Source organism: Chanodichthys erythropterus, chromosome 8 (assembly GCF_024489055.1).
Source record: "Chanodichthys erythropterus isolate Z2021 chromosome 8, ASM2448905v1, whole genome shotgun sequence".
Taxonomy (NCBI): Eukaryota; Metazoa; Chordata; class Actinopteri; order Cypriniformes; family Xenocyprididae; genus Chanodichthys; species Chanodichthys erythropterus.
The window spans coordinates 39,089,249-39,102,776 of record NC_090228.1 but is presented as its reverse complement, the minus strand read 5'-3'; the positions used below and the strand labels follow the sequence as shown (position 1 = coordinate 39,102,776).

Sequence of the window (13,528 nt, the reverse complement as noted above, 5' to 3'; positions counted from 1 at the left end):
GAGTGGTTAGCTTGGGACATACGCTGGTTGATGGACCACTGGATGGGTCTTACGATCAAGGCTGGAGGGAGGACAGTTTCGGGATCTGTATTCTCAGGATCAGGCTGGTACAGACGGGATAAGGCATCAGCCTTGCAGTTCTTGGTTCCAGGATGATAGGAGACAGTGAAGTTGAATCTTGGGAAGAAGAGGGCCCAACAGGCTTAGCAAGGGTTGAATTTCTTAGTTTCTCTGAGGTACTCGAGGTTCCGGTGATCTGTAATTACCTTGAACCGATGGTTCGCTCCCTCCAGCCAGTGTTTCCATTCCTCCAATGCCGGCAAGAAGCTCTGTTCCCGATGTCATAGTTTTGCTTTGCAGGGGACAGCTTTTTGGAGAAGAAGGCACATGGATGGAGTCGTGGTGGATCACCCTGCCGCTGTGACAACACCGCTCGGACCCCGGTGGATGAGGCTCCACCTCCATGATGAACGGGAGGTCAGGGTTAGGATGGACCAAGATCGGAGCGGAGAGGGAGGCTTCTTGGAGCTGATGGAAGGCTTCTCGTGCAGATGGAGTCCAGGACAGAGACTTGGGCCGGCCTTTGAGGAGCAAGGTGAGGGGTGCACTGAGGAGGCTGAAGTTGTGGATGAACTGACAATAGAAATTGGCAAACCCCAGGAAACGTTGTAGATCCTTCACAGTTGTGGGTAATGGCCAGTTGTGGATGGTTTCTACCTTCCTCTGGTCCATCTGGATGCCGTGTTGGTTGATGACATAGCCCAGGAAATGCATGGAGGTGGTGTGGAACTTCTCCAGCTTGAGGTAGAGATGGTGTTCACGGAGCTTCACAAGGAACTGGGAGACATGTGGACGATGTTCGGCCAGGTTCCGGGAGTAGATGAGGATGTTGTCTATGTAGACTACAACAAACTGGTGGAGGAACTCCCGGAACACCTCATTCATGTAGTTCTGGAAGATGAAGGGAGAGTTGGACTGGCCATACGGCATAACCTTGTATTTGTAGTGCCCAGACGGTGTAATGAAGGCTGTTTTCAACTCATCCCCCCAGCGTATACGAATGAGGTTATACGCACTCCGCAGGTCCAGCTTGGAGAAGATACGAGCTCCCCGTAGCTGTTCTAGAGCCGTTGGGACCAGAGGAAGGGTATAGCTGAACTTCACTGTCTGGGAGTTCAGGTGATGGTAGTCGCCTGTACCCTGCTCTGCATGAGGTCTGGTCTTCTGTCAGGACACAAGCGGAGGCAGAGAGGTGAGTGAAACACACAAAGTTATTAAACAGAGGCACAAACACAGGCAGACGGTGGATGCAGGAGAGTAATGGAACAAGCACTTTGAAATGGCAACTTAGTTGCCATTTCAGATTTGCTTTCCTGTAGCTCAGTGGTTAGAGCATGGCACTAGCAATGCTAAGGTCATGGGTTCGATCCCAGGGATTGCACATACTCCGATACAAATGTAAAGTATAATGCAATGTAAGTCGCTTTGGATAAAAGCGTCTTCTAAATGCATAAATGTAAATATAAATGTAGTTGGCTGAATAACAGGGTAATGTCTTTTGCAGATGCTGGAGAACACGGAGAATGGAGAACTGGAGACAGAAGACGACAGGATGAGAACAGGGGAAGCTCAGGTGAGTAGAAGGTAAGGAGTCCAGGATGAGACCAGACAAAGGAGTGAGGGAAGTGAATGTCTTTATATAGTCCATGGGTGATGAGGTGCAGGTGCAAGTGATTAGTATTCTGGGGACTGTGAACGAGTGGGTTGTAGCAAATTAGCTCAAAATAAATATGAATAATTAATCATAACTAGTTATGATTAATTATAAATATTTGGATAAGTTAATACAATTAACTTAATGTAATAAAATTAATATTACAATCAATTAACTTGTTGTCCAATGAACGCACAGTGTTAATTGTTTATTAATTCTAAGAAATGTTCATTTCCAGGTTATGGGAAATAACAATCTTATTGTACAGTACTACTAAGAGTCTGTAGTCAGGATCGACATGAATAGGGACTCCAGTATATGAGCGCAAAACACGGACAACTGTAGGGTCTGCACAGTTTCAAAGATGAGCAGGTCCCGCCATAAACTGCGTTTAAGCCTCCATTCTGGAAACTTTGTTTTGTAAATCTCCCATTGGCTCCGTCCTGGCAGACACTAATGGATCACGAGACTCATTTTATGACTGCTTCGATAGATTCCTGAACATTTCCTTCGCGACTTCAAAGGGGATGCGAACACCACGGATCGGGTTACTACGAGACAGGCCCGCATTCCAAACAGCAATAAAAGAGAAAATACACGCACGCACCCACAGACACACACACGAAGACCTGCATAAAGACTCTATGCACAAATATGATTGTACCTGCAAATATGAATGTATCTGCCATTGTAGTGCTTGTTGCATTTATGTGTTACTAGTGTAGAAGTGTAGAATTGACTGTAGTAGGTTAGTTTTCATGTTAAACGATAGTATTAGAGTATAAAGTGTATCTTCTTTAGATGATGTGCGACACCTGTTGAGTTTGAACTCTCCGTAAAGCTGTGAATCCGAGCTATTCATTCATGTATGTTGCATTTCTGTCAAATGCATCGTTCAATTTTTAATAGTACTATGAAGAAAGTACACCGGATTTGATATACCATAAATTATGCAAATCAAGCTGTGAGACAGGACAAAGGAAAGTGGAAAACCGCCAAAATTGCAACGCTATTATTGGCGGACGTTATCAAGAAGGCGTTCTTGTCTGTTGTCTTTAAAACACCATGACACGCGTCTCTTCGATGCACAAGTTTCCTGTCGCCAAGCTTTCGACGCTCCATCGAGCGGCTATATCACTCCTCAGTTTAAAACCTCATTTGAAAAACCCGCCGAAGAAACAACCTCCTGAAGAAGGACCATTACCAAACTGAGCACTCTGAAACTCTAAACCACAACACCGAACCAAATGCAAGTATTAACTTCTTTAAGATCTTATAGATACTGAGTTTCCTTGCTGGCTCTCAGAGGTAACTGTTGGGTGTAATTTGCCATTCTTTGATCACCTCTCTCTTTTCCTGCCTTTACGTTCACTTTGTATATATTTGTATCTACTTGTGTACATTTAGCCGTATAACCTTTGTATTACCCATTTCGTATATATTAAACACATTATATTCATGCTTGTTTGTTCTTTGCTCATTCAACAAAAATCAGGTCACTTTAACGTTTCGATTCTAATACAATCGCTTTATGTTTGATGCTATCATAGGAATTTATCCTCGTGGCCAGAGGATAACATTTCCATTATAATAGTTTGTGGGAAACTTACCAGTTTGCTGGACAAACTGATAGTTTCTCTAAATAATTATTAAACCAGAACTAATCATATATTGAATATAATTCATTGTAATTAATTCACAATATGTTTAATTCCCCTGGGTCGGTATATGCGTCATAATTAATCATAAAGCTTTATGAATTATTATATTCATATATCTAACCCATAAATTGATTAATAACTGTACAAGATCGCTACAGGGTGGAGCGTGGAGATCCGGTGATGATGCGTGGATGTTGGTGGGCATTGGCTGTGACTCTGTGACAAAAATATTAAGCACTGCATTTTATGCTTGAACAAGAAAAAAATATTCATTTAAAATATGAAATCGATTGAAATCAATTAATGTTTTGCCAGATAGAACCTTATAACCTTATAGCAAAATTTTTTTTTTTTTTTAGAATTAGAAGGTTCTATCTGCGTTTGACCTGTTCCAAAAATCCCCATGTACAAATTTGAGAGGATTTTGATATTGTACAGTTAGAATACATTTAGGGTCTCTGTCATTTTCATGTTTGAAAGAAACTTGTTCTCCATATAATTTTTGCTATATGTAATGCAAAAACTTTGAAGCTCAATATCTCAAATGCAAATGAACTCACTTTCAAACAAAGGAAATCTTGTGCTAGAGAACTGCACCTTTCTCATTGGCCAGGCCAAGACTCAGGGGCAGAAACTTTCCGTGGAAGTTAAATACTCCCGGGCAGACCGCCTTTTTACTCTCCTGGTTCTTCTCTTTTTTCCTGCTGATACTACAGATTGCATCACATGAGGCCCCCAAGCCGGGCGGGAAGGTCTCACTCCCTATAAGCCATATGCAACTGCTCCGACCACAAAAGATTCAAATTAACAACACAAGTTTGCGTGCTAAGAAAGAGTTATTTTCTCTGTGGCCACAGAAATTTCTGAAGAAGTTGACAGACGATCAATACTGAGTGATCACTTGCCGAACCGATTAATTGATTATAATATTAATTCAGCTACATTAAGTTAATTTGATTAACTGATTCAAATATGTATAATTAATTATAACGAGTTCATATTTCTTTTCAGCTAATTCGTTACAGTATTCATTAGAATGTATCATTCAATAAAAAAAAAAATAATTTGTTATAAAATTTATAAAGGTAGTAATCAATGTGAAATATATAAACCTAGATCATCTCATTATACTTAACTCATTATAGCTCATTAACTCTTGATCAGTGAAAGTGAGCACAATTATTATAATCTAATCCAGTTTACCTGAAATAAACCTTGTTGTTTTATCTTTTCTCAGAGTTGTCAGATCATTCACTTCTGTAAATTCATTCCTGTTCAGGAGAAGGATTGAGTCAAATCATCATCAGTTCAATCCAGATAACTCAGAAATATGTTCGAATGAAAGAAGGAAAACTGTAAGCTGAACTCTGATCTCAGTCCAGATGAATCCCATCATTACTGTAAGTGTCAGAATTGTTGGAGTTTCTTTGTTCAGTGGTTCATGCTGCTCGTCCTGATCTAGAAAGTATCCTGACATGATAAACCATGATTTTCTACATGTAGTGTTTTTGGTGAATAATGTCAGTGTTTTCTTTCTATATCTGTCATGTGATCGTCCCGCTGTTGCTTTCAGTGCTGTAATGAACACAAATAATTCAATATATTAATATACTTCACTTTCATCAGAGCAAAGAGAGTCAATGATGAAGTGTTTCAATAGAGGACGTCAAACACTCTCATTAGATGAGCGACCCATGTGATATGATTCCAATCCCATTCGATTATGACCTGTCAGCATTTCTTACTACATGTTAAAGAAAACTACTGTTACTGAACTTAATTTAATTTCTCTTTGATCTGTTTCATAATTTGTCCTGTTGTGCGTAATTTGCCTCTTATTTTTAACAACATAGGCTAAATTAAATAACCAAAATATCTATATTGTGGTATATTGTTACTGTTATTGTTATTTGAATTAGAATGTCTTGAAATAAGATTTTGGTCATATCCCCCACCCCAAAATGACACATAATATGAACTCGGCTTCATTAAGTCATACACTGTTTTTAACGTGTATTTTTAACTTGTAAACCACATTTGTGGCTATTTGCATATTAATACTGTAATATCTGGTATAAGTGATTTCTACACCCAAACATTACAGTTTTTCCTATTAGACAGAATCTCACACTCTTTCATTTGTATCATTGGTAATTCTTAATATTTTCTTGGAATATATACATAAGACAGAGTGTCAACGGGACTTTTATTTTGGTCTGGTGGTGTGATGTCATAAGGCTGCGCCGCGCTTCAGCATCTGTTGTGATTCGGCTGAAGAAAGGTTTGTGTTTTTAAGCATTTAACGTGTTTAAATCAGTGCAAACTGTTGAGTAAATTCAATTATGTTTACAAGCTATGAACAATAAATCAAACATTCGTGACCTCGTTTCGCTCGTTGAATCAGTGTATCGTGATTTATTGGAAATAAGTGATGTAAGGTTGGCAACTTTAGTTCAGGTTGGAGTGAGATTAATGTTGCCTCTCCATCACTCTCTGTTTACTCGATTTCAATATTGATTCAGTATTAATTCATATGTGTATAGCCTACTAAAAATCTTTTGTTAAATGCAGATTGACTTTTTTTTTTTTTTACAGTTTTCTTATGTGTATTCACTTGTGTGTGCTTATACGAGTATCATTAAAAATAACATAATGAAAGGTTAACTTTTTTAAATTTCACATATTTAAAAAAAAATCTAGTGTTTGATCATGTCTAAATATTTATTCAAATAGTCCTCACACTGCTCCAAATACCTGTATAGTGAAGCTGTGGAATATTCTGTCTTAAAGGGTTAGTTCACCCAAAATGAAAATAATGTAATTTATTACTCACCCTCTTGACTTGGGTAAAGTTGGTTTTATATTTGCACCACATTCGGACATCCGTATTCAATAGCGTTGTTAATCACACTATATTGGACATTCAGTGGACATTCACAAGTAAATATGCCATTTAAACAATACTTGCCTATTTTGATCGGCTGTGAAAAATGTTGTAAGTTGACGGTTGTCAATATCATGTCGCTGCTTAAAATTCGCAAACATTAATTTATTGCACATTTATTGGAAAGTCTGAATTAATCATAAGTCTGAATGTGCGAATATAAAACCAACTTTACCAAAGTACCCTCTTGTCGTTCCACACCCGTAAGACCTTCATTCATCTCCAGAACACAAATTAAGATATTTTTCATAAAATCCGATGGTTCAGTGAGGCCTGCATTGAGAGCAAGATAATTAACACTTTCAATGCCCAGAAAGGTACTAAAGACATATTTAAATCAGTTCATGTGAGTACAGTGGTTCAATATTAATATATAGAATATGTAGAGCCTCCCATCCAATAAATCGCAATATTGTTTGTACTTTGTTACTTTTGATATGAAGCAAAGTCTCAGATTTCAAATGACATCCATGTTATTATGAGATTCAAAAAATAAATACCATTTTGGCGCTGTTTAATGTGGCGTGACAGATCGCTTTAGCGCCTCAGTTAAAGAGAAGCGGCAGCACAAGCGCATGTGAACATCCTCTCCTCCGCTTTAATACCAGTTACAGCGGGAAATAAACATGACTGAACATCTGAAGGTATGTTAAAATACACAGTACAACTTACCGAAATCCGTATCATGTCTCGTGTAATCGCTCAATCATTGTTTCAACTTCGGAAAGACGTCAATAAAACAGCTTGTAAACAAAGTCACGTAACGTCACATTTACCTCAGACAAACATATTCAGTGACCATAAACACGTTAGTCAGCTAGAAAAATGACTCTAGAAAGCAACATTCTGATAAATATAGCAATGCACCATTACATATTCATTATAATTTTCAATGTTCTTCAATATTTAATGCATGTTTGAATTAATCAGTTATGACAGCCACAATTAAATGTTTATATTTCAAAAAAATGAATTAGAGTAGAACTATGATTACTTAATTCTAAACTTAAATTACACTCAATTATGTTTTTATTATAAATAAAGTGTTTGTATATAAATAAATAAATATAATATAAAGTTAATTTTAACCTTCAATATTACTATAGTAGTACCAGCTGACTTGCATGTGTAGTTTTCAGCATTAGTTGAGAGATTTATTTCCTCTAGAAAATTTGCCATGTACTGTATCTGATATACTACATCCAAAATAATCGTAATCGAATCGAATCGAATCGAAAGCATATGAATAGTAATCAAATTGAATCGTGAAAATTGTGTCAATACCCAGCCCTAATAAACAATGAAGCCTTCACTGTGCTTATTCATTTGTGGTTGCGCTAACTGTGTAACAGACTGACAGGGAAGTGGAAAATTTGTTGAATAGTCATTATTTTATCAAAAATATCTTAATTTGTGTTCTGAAGATAAACAAAGGTCTTACGGGTGTGGAACGACATGAGGGTGAGTAATAAATTACTAACCCTTTAAGTTCATTAACTCTCACTCTGACTCTCTAACCAATGTTCTGAACTACTGATCTAGAGATGACGCACCCAGAGATTTAGTTTGAATTATTTTTCTTTCTGTTAATTATTCTCATCTAAAACACAGAAAAACTCCAGGTGAAGATGGAGTTTATTAAAGAGGAGAGTGAAGATGTGAAGATCGAAGAAATATTCAGTGTGAAACAAGAAGAAACTGAGGAACAAACAGGTTGGTTTCATTCTCAAAGCTGAACTCAGTCATTTGATTATATCAGAGGTGACACAGAAGCAGCGTCACAAGTGGCATTAACATATTTAGACTGAATTTCCAATTACATAATAAAAAAAAAAAATCTCATAGATTTATTTCAGTATTTAAGTATGAAATGATTTCTAATTTAATGTTTTAATTAAAATGTACTTTAAAAATTAAACCACCTCTAGGTGGCAGCAAGTCATTGTCTTGATGTGTGAGTTGAATAAGTAAGCCAGATTAGATGTTCAAATTTTGTACTGATTATAGAAAATTGAACGGTGTTATGAAGTTTCCAGTTCCGCAGATGGAATTTTTTTTGACTCTGTGGGGTCAGCAGACCTGCCAACCTGTATGCATTTTGACCTCAAAATACACTGGTACGATTTTTCACTTTAAACTATGAAAAACCCGCTGGTGACTCCTCTGTGCACGTGCAGTACTCAAATCAACCAACAGCAAAAGAAAAAGAGTTTGACCAGTCATAGCGATGGGTTCATTCCCCAATTAGCAAGCAGGGATGACAGTCAAATGCATAAGGCCTACCATTAAAAAGAGACTACAAACTGACAACAACACAAAAATCCCACTCGATCTCCCTTCCACTCCCGCCGTCTGACTGATTTCTTAAGCGAGGACAGTACAGTAGTCATGGTACTTCTGACTCCTTAAGGTAAACAGGTAGAAAATGCTCAAGAAATGTTGAACAATACATCTAAATAAAATTTAAATCGCTATATGGCTTAGTGATTATGAAAATGCTGTGATTTGTTTGATGACTGCCCTCCTGAAAAATCCAGCTAAAACCAGCCTAAGCTGGTCAGGCTGGTTTTAGCTGGTCTCCCAGCCTGGTCATAGCTGGTTTTAGAGGGGTTTTGACTTTTGACCAGCTTAAACCAGCTGAACACCTGCTAACTCAGGCTGGGAGACCAGCTTGACCAGCTAAGCCAGGCTGGGAGACAAGCTAAAACCAGCTACTTCCATCTTAAACCAGCTAAGACCAGTCAACCAGCTTAGGCTGGTTTTGGCTGGAATTTTTAGCAGAGTGACGAAACAGCCTACATGTGTCACATTATTGTGTTAATAATAACTAAAATACCTGATTGTTACATATTTATTTTGTACTCGCTTGTAAATGTGCACAGAGAGAGAATGGAAATTGAGAGAATGAAATGAAAATTGATGTGCTAGGTTTAAAATGTGTTCGTTCTTGTGTTTTTTCTGTCATAATGTCAGAAAGCATTTTGCATTATCCATCCGTGTTTTTATTAAAATTTGTTAAATGATGGATGCTTTACAGTTAACACAACTGCTCGTTATGTCGGACTCAGCTATACTTGATATTCTCAAATAAGCAATTCGTTTTGCTCTTATTAGTCTTGTCTATTCAACTGTTTCTAGCTAATTTAGCTATTGCTTATTCTGTTTATAATGTGCAATGATCAAATGCAAAGACAGCTCTTCACAAATATAATCCCTTTTTTTTCTCTGGGATTTAGTATCATATTTGGATATTGGAATAATAAATTAAGTATTTTAAATTAATCACATGTACACACAATGTTGTTTTTTACTGTTTTCTAATGGCTTCTTGATTTTAGTTGAATAGTCATTACAAAACGTTTATTTAAATGTCAAGTTAGACAGTTAAAAAGTTTTTGTTTGGAATTTCACTTGTTTGTGAAACAAATAGCTGTGTACATACAAGCAAACATGCTAAATGAGGCCCCGTCCACACAGAGATGAGTTTGGCTGTGTAACTGTACAACTTTTGTAACGTATAGGCATTTAGTCCTGACGGATCCGTCCTTTTCAGAAGGTGAAACCGCTATTATTTTTTTTTTTGACCGAGTCCCAGGTTGGATAAATCTGAAAACGTCACCCTTGCGTTTTCTTATTTACAGCCTATCCGTATATTTTGTGAAACGATGATATCACCCTACGTGTCGACCCTAGTCAGACACCGCTATCAGCACAAAATATCGTACTACATGCTTGTGTTCGTGTTGCAGAAACTACCATACCTAAAGTTTTATTAAAACAAAGCTTTATTTCAAAGCTTTACTAAAGTTTGTATACAGCGTGCAAGGTTTATGCGCATGCTCCAAGTCTTATTCTTTTTTTTTTTGTGTGTATTTCTATTGCAGAAATACAGCGCCACATACTGATCTGGCATCTATACCTCGGGAAAAAAAAGATCTGATAGGGCAAGCTCTTACTTCATGTGGATGTAGCCTAAGAAACACAAACAGTTTAGTTTTGTGGGTATAAGTTGGTTTTGATGCTTTACAAGTAAAAATGTTTGGATGCCTGTTGCTTTGTGCCATTGAACTTAACTCTTTTTCTTTCTTTCTTCGCTTTAGACCTGATGGCATTGAAAGAGGAGAGTGAAGTACTGAATGAAATGGAAGAGAAATATCAAAATAACAATCATCATGATTTAATTACTGGAGAAAAACCTTGTAGTTACTCACACTCTGAAAAAACTTCCTCACAAACAATGACTACAAGTAATTTTGTCTACAAAAAGTGTGGAAACAGATTCAATCAAAACAGAAGATTTAACAGGAACATGAAAAGTCACACTGAGAAGCCTTACACGTGTCCTCAGTGTGGAAAGAGTTTTTATCATAGAGGACACTTTGAAGACCACTTGGTAGTTCACACTGGAGAGAAGCCGTTCACCTGCCAACAGTGTGGAAAACGTTTCAGCCGAAAAGGAAGTCTTAATTACCACATGAAACTTCACACTGGAGAGAGCCTTTTCACCTGCCAACAGTGTGGAAATAGTTTCACCCGAAAAGGAATTCTTAAGTACCACATGAGAATTCACACCGGAGAGAAGCCTTATACCTGCAAACAGTGTGGAAAGAGTTTCACCCAAAAAGGAACTCTTAATTACCACATGATAATTCACTCTGCAGAGAAGCCTTTCACCTGCCAACAGTGTGGAAATAGTTTCACCCGAAAAGAAAGTCTTAATTATCACATGAAAATTCACACGGCAGAGAAGCCTTCCACCTGCCAACAGTGTGGAAAAAGTTTCAACCGAAAAGAAAGTCTTAATTGCCACATGAGAATTCACACTGGAGAGAGCCTTTTTACCTGCCAACAGTGTGGAAAAAGTTTCATTAGAGAAGGGAACTTTAAAGTCCACATGAGAATTCACACTGGAGAGAAACCTTTCACCTGCCAACAGTGTGGAAAGAGTTTCAGCCAAAAAGGAAGCCTTAACAGGCACATGGAAATTCACACTGGAGAGAAGCCATTTATATATGGTCAAGGTGGAAAGAGTTTCAAATATAAAATAAAAACTTGAATACCACGTGAGGATTCTTGTATGAATGTCTGGTTGACATTACAATCAATTAGCAAGTTTGTCCTGTAAACACTCAATATTGATTATTAATTAATTCTAAGAAGAGTATATTTTTCATGGCCACAGAAAAATATTTCTTTCTTAGCATTTACAGTACTTGGAGCGTGTAACAAGATAGAGATCATTTAAGTGACAGTTATTTGCAGGCAGGGAGTCAGAACCAAATATGTATTGTGCACACATTTTATTAACTAAATCAAACACAACAGTCCTCTCTCCCAAGTGAAGAATGAAGACATAGCAGGTTTGGTCCAGGCCTGCCAGTGCCCATGGGCCCCAATTGTATGTGTTGAACTCCATCATACCTCCGGTCTAAAGTGAACACTACACATCACTTGTTTTTCAAAGCAGAAGTTAAGTCCTGTCTCTTCACCTGCACAAAACGCACCCAGGCATTGAAGATGGCACCTTCCTTTTTCATGTTACCTGTGGACTCGATGTCCTGACAGGCTGGAGCTCATCTCCACAAACATAATAATTTACCATGACGATGATAAATTAAAGTACATAAACTACCAAAAACAGACTGACTCAAGACCACTCCTACTGAATACCAACCTACTCTGCACTGAGTCAAAGCAGAGCCCGGCAAACAATTCCCTCTTGTGATGTAAAATGATGCGATGTTGAGAAAAAAGTGTTTTTACAAACAGTCAAAAAAAAAAAAAAAAAAAAAACGAATTTGTACCTTTGTGTCCTTTAAATCCTGCATTAACTTTTCATATGGTATTTTCGTACCAGGCTATATATTCAGTTTTTTAACTAAATATGCTCATTAATTTTTGAAAAGCAGCATGACCCTCTCATTAGTTTGTGTCAAGACGCCTGTTGATCAGAGCGTTGGACTGTTCTTTACTAAGTTTTCAAAGTTACACACTTTGATGTCATAAGTAAATAGCAGTGTTATAAATTTGCAGTATGTTTGAAAAAAGGTGACCAGATTATGATTGTGTACATAATTCACTTGACAACTGGAAATAAATTGATTACAAACTGGTAATATTTATATGTATTGTGTTCTTTTTTTTTTTTTTTTTTTTTTTACCACCAAGACAAAATGTGGTTCAAGGAGCACAAAGAATTCACAATAAGAACTCTTTGGGATGTGCTGGAGTAGATTTTACAGAGTGTTCAACTCTTGCATTATCAATACAAGATTTTGATAATAAATTGATGCGCCTCTTGATGGAAATAAATGTTGTGATGTTGCATAAGGTTGTTCAAGCAATGATATGATGAATGCACACTGCAAAAGTGAATTCACTGCAGTTAAATATTAGAGTGTGCAACATATATACATAAACAGGGCTGGAAATGGCTGAGATTCACTGGGGGGACTCCATATTTACAATTATATTTTTATTATTATTTCAATCAGGACCACTTGTGAGAATATTACATTTATTGGTAATTCTTGGATTTGGTGAAAGGCTTAGGCTCTAATGGGCTCAGCTGCCATACTAGACAGTTTGCTTGAGGCATAAATCCCCCTAGCCTGACAATAACCAAATGTTTCTTAGCTACATTCACATTGTGAAAATCAAAACAATTGCAAATAAAGATAGTGACAAGTGAACAATAGTAGTCCGTTCAAAATAGTTTCTAATAAGAAACCCAAATGTTCTATTATACAGACGCTAGAAGGTGAAGGGTCGGAGGTGGTTGGAGATGTGCATTGAGAGATTCTCGATTGAGGAATGCTTCATTTTTTTGTGTGGCTTTCTGTCCAGAAGGTTGTGGAGTGGAGACTTCTGATGGCGTGAAATTCTCCATTCCGTTCCAGTGCATGAAATTGCAGAGCTTGCCCAAGTGGAATCGAAGAGGTGATCTTTTCTGTTTATGTAGCTATTCTTATGTGTGTTTGGGCTACACACACCTTGGTTCCAGCCTCTGACCAGGATCCAGTGATGATTTCAGCCCCTTACCAGAGTCCAATGATGGATCCAGCCCCTGACCAGAGTCAAGTGATGGCTTCTGCCCCCAAGCTCTGTAACGAGTCCACTCCACCCCCAGAGATCTGTAATGAGTCTGCTCCAGCCCCAGAGTTCAGTATCAAACCTGTTTTGGCCCCCTGAGTCTGCATTGGAGCTTGC

At 37.6% G+C, this 13,528-nt stretch overlaps 1 protein-coding gene across 1 annotated transcript; it reads left to right on the top strand.

The window, feature by feature from the left end:
- Positions 1-5,605: 5,605 nt before the first annotated feature.
- Positions 5,606-12,426, top strand: LOC137024913 (gastrula zinc finger protein XlCGF57.1-like). The gene is made up of 3 exons (XM_067392867.1): positions 5,606-5,656; positions 7,931-8,032; positions 10,420-12,426. The coding sequence occupies exons 2-3, from the start codon at positions 7,948-7,950 to the stop codon at positions 11,373-11,375; spliced, it is 1,041 nt and encodes a 346-aa protein (XP_067248968.1). The 5' UTR covers positions 5,606-5,656; positions 7,931-7,947; the 3' UTR covers positions 11,376-12,426.
- Positions 12,427-13,528: the final 1,102 nt, after the last annotated feature.

Coding starts and splice junctions, on each gene's coding strand:
- LOC137024913 (XM_067392867.1), top strand. CDS start 7,948: ATGGAGTTTATTAAAGAGGAGAGTGAAGATGTGAAGATCGAAGAAATA. Junction 8,033..10,419: donor AGAAACTGAGGAACAAACAG/GTTGGTTTCATT, acceptor TCTTCGCTTTAG/ACCTGATGGCATTGAAAGAG.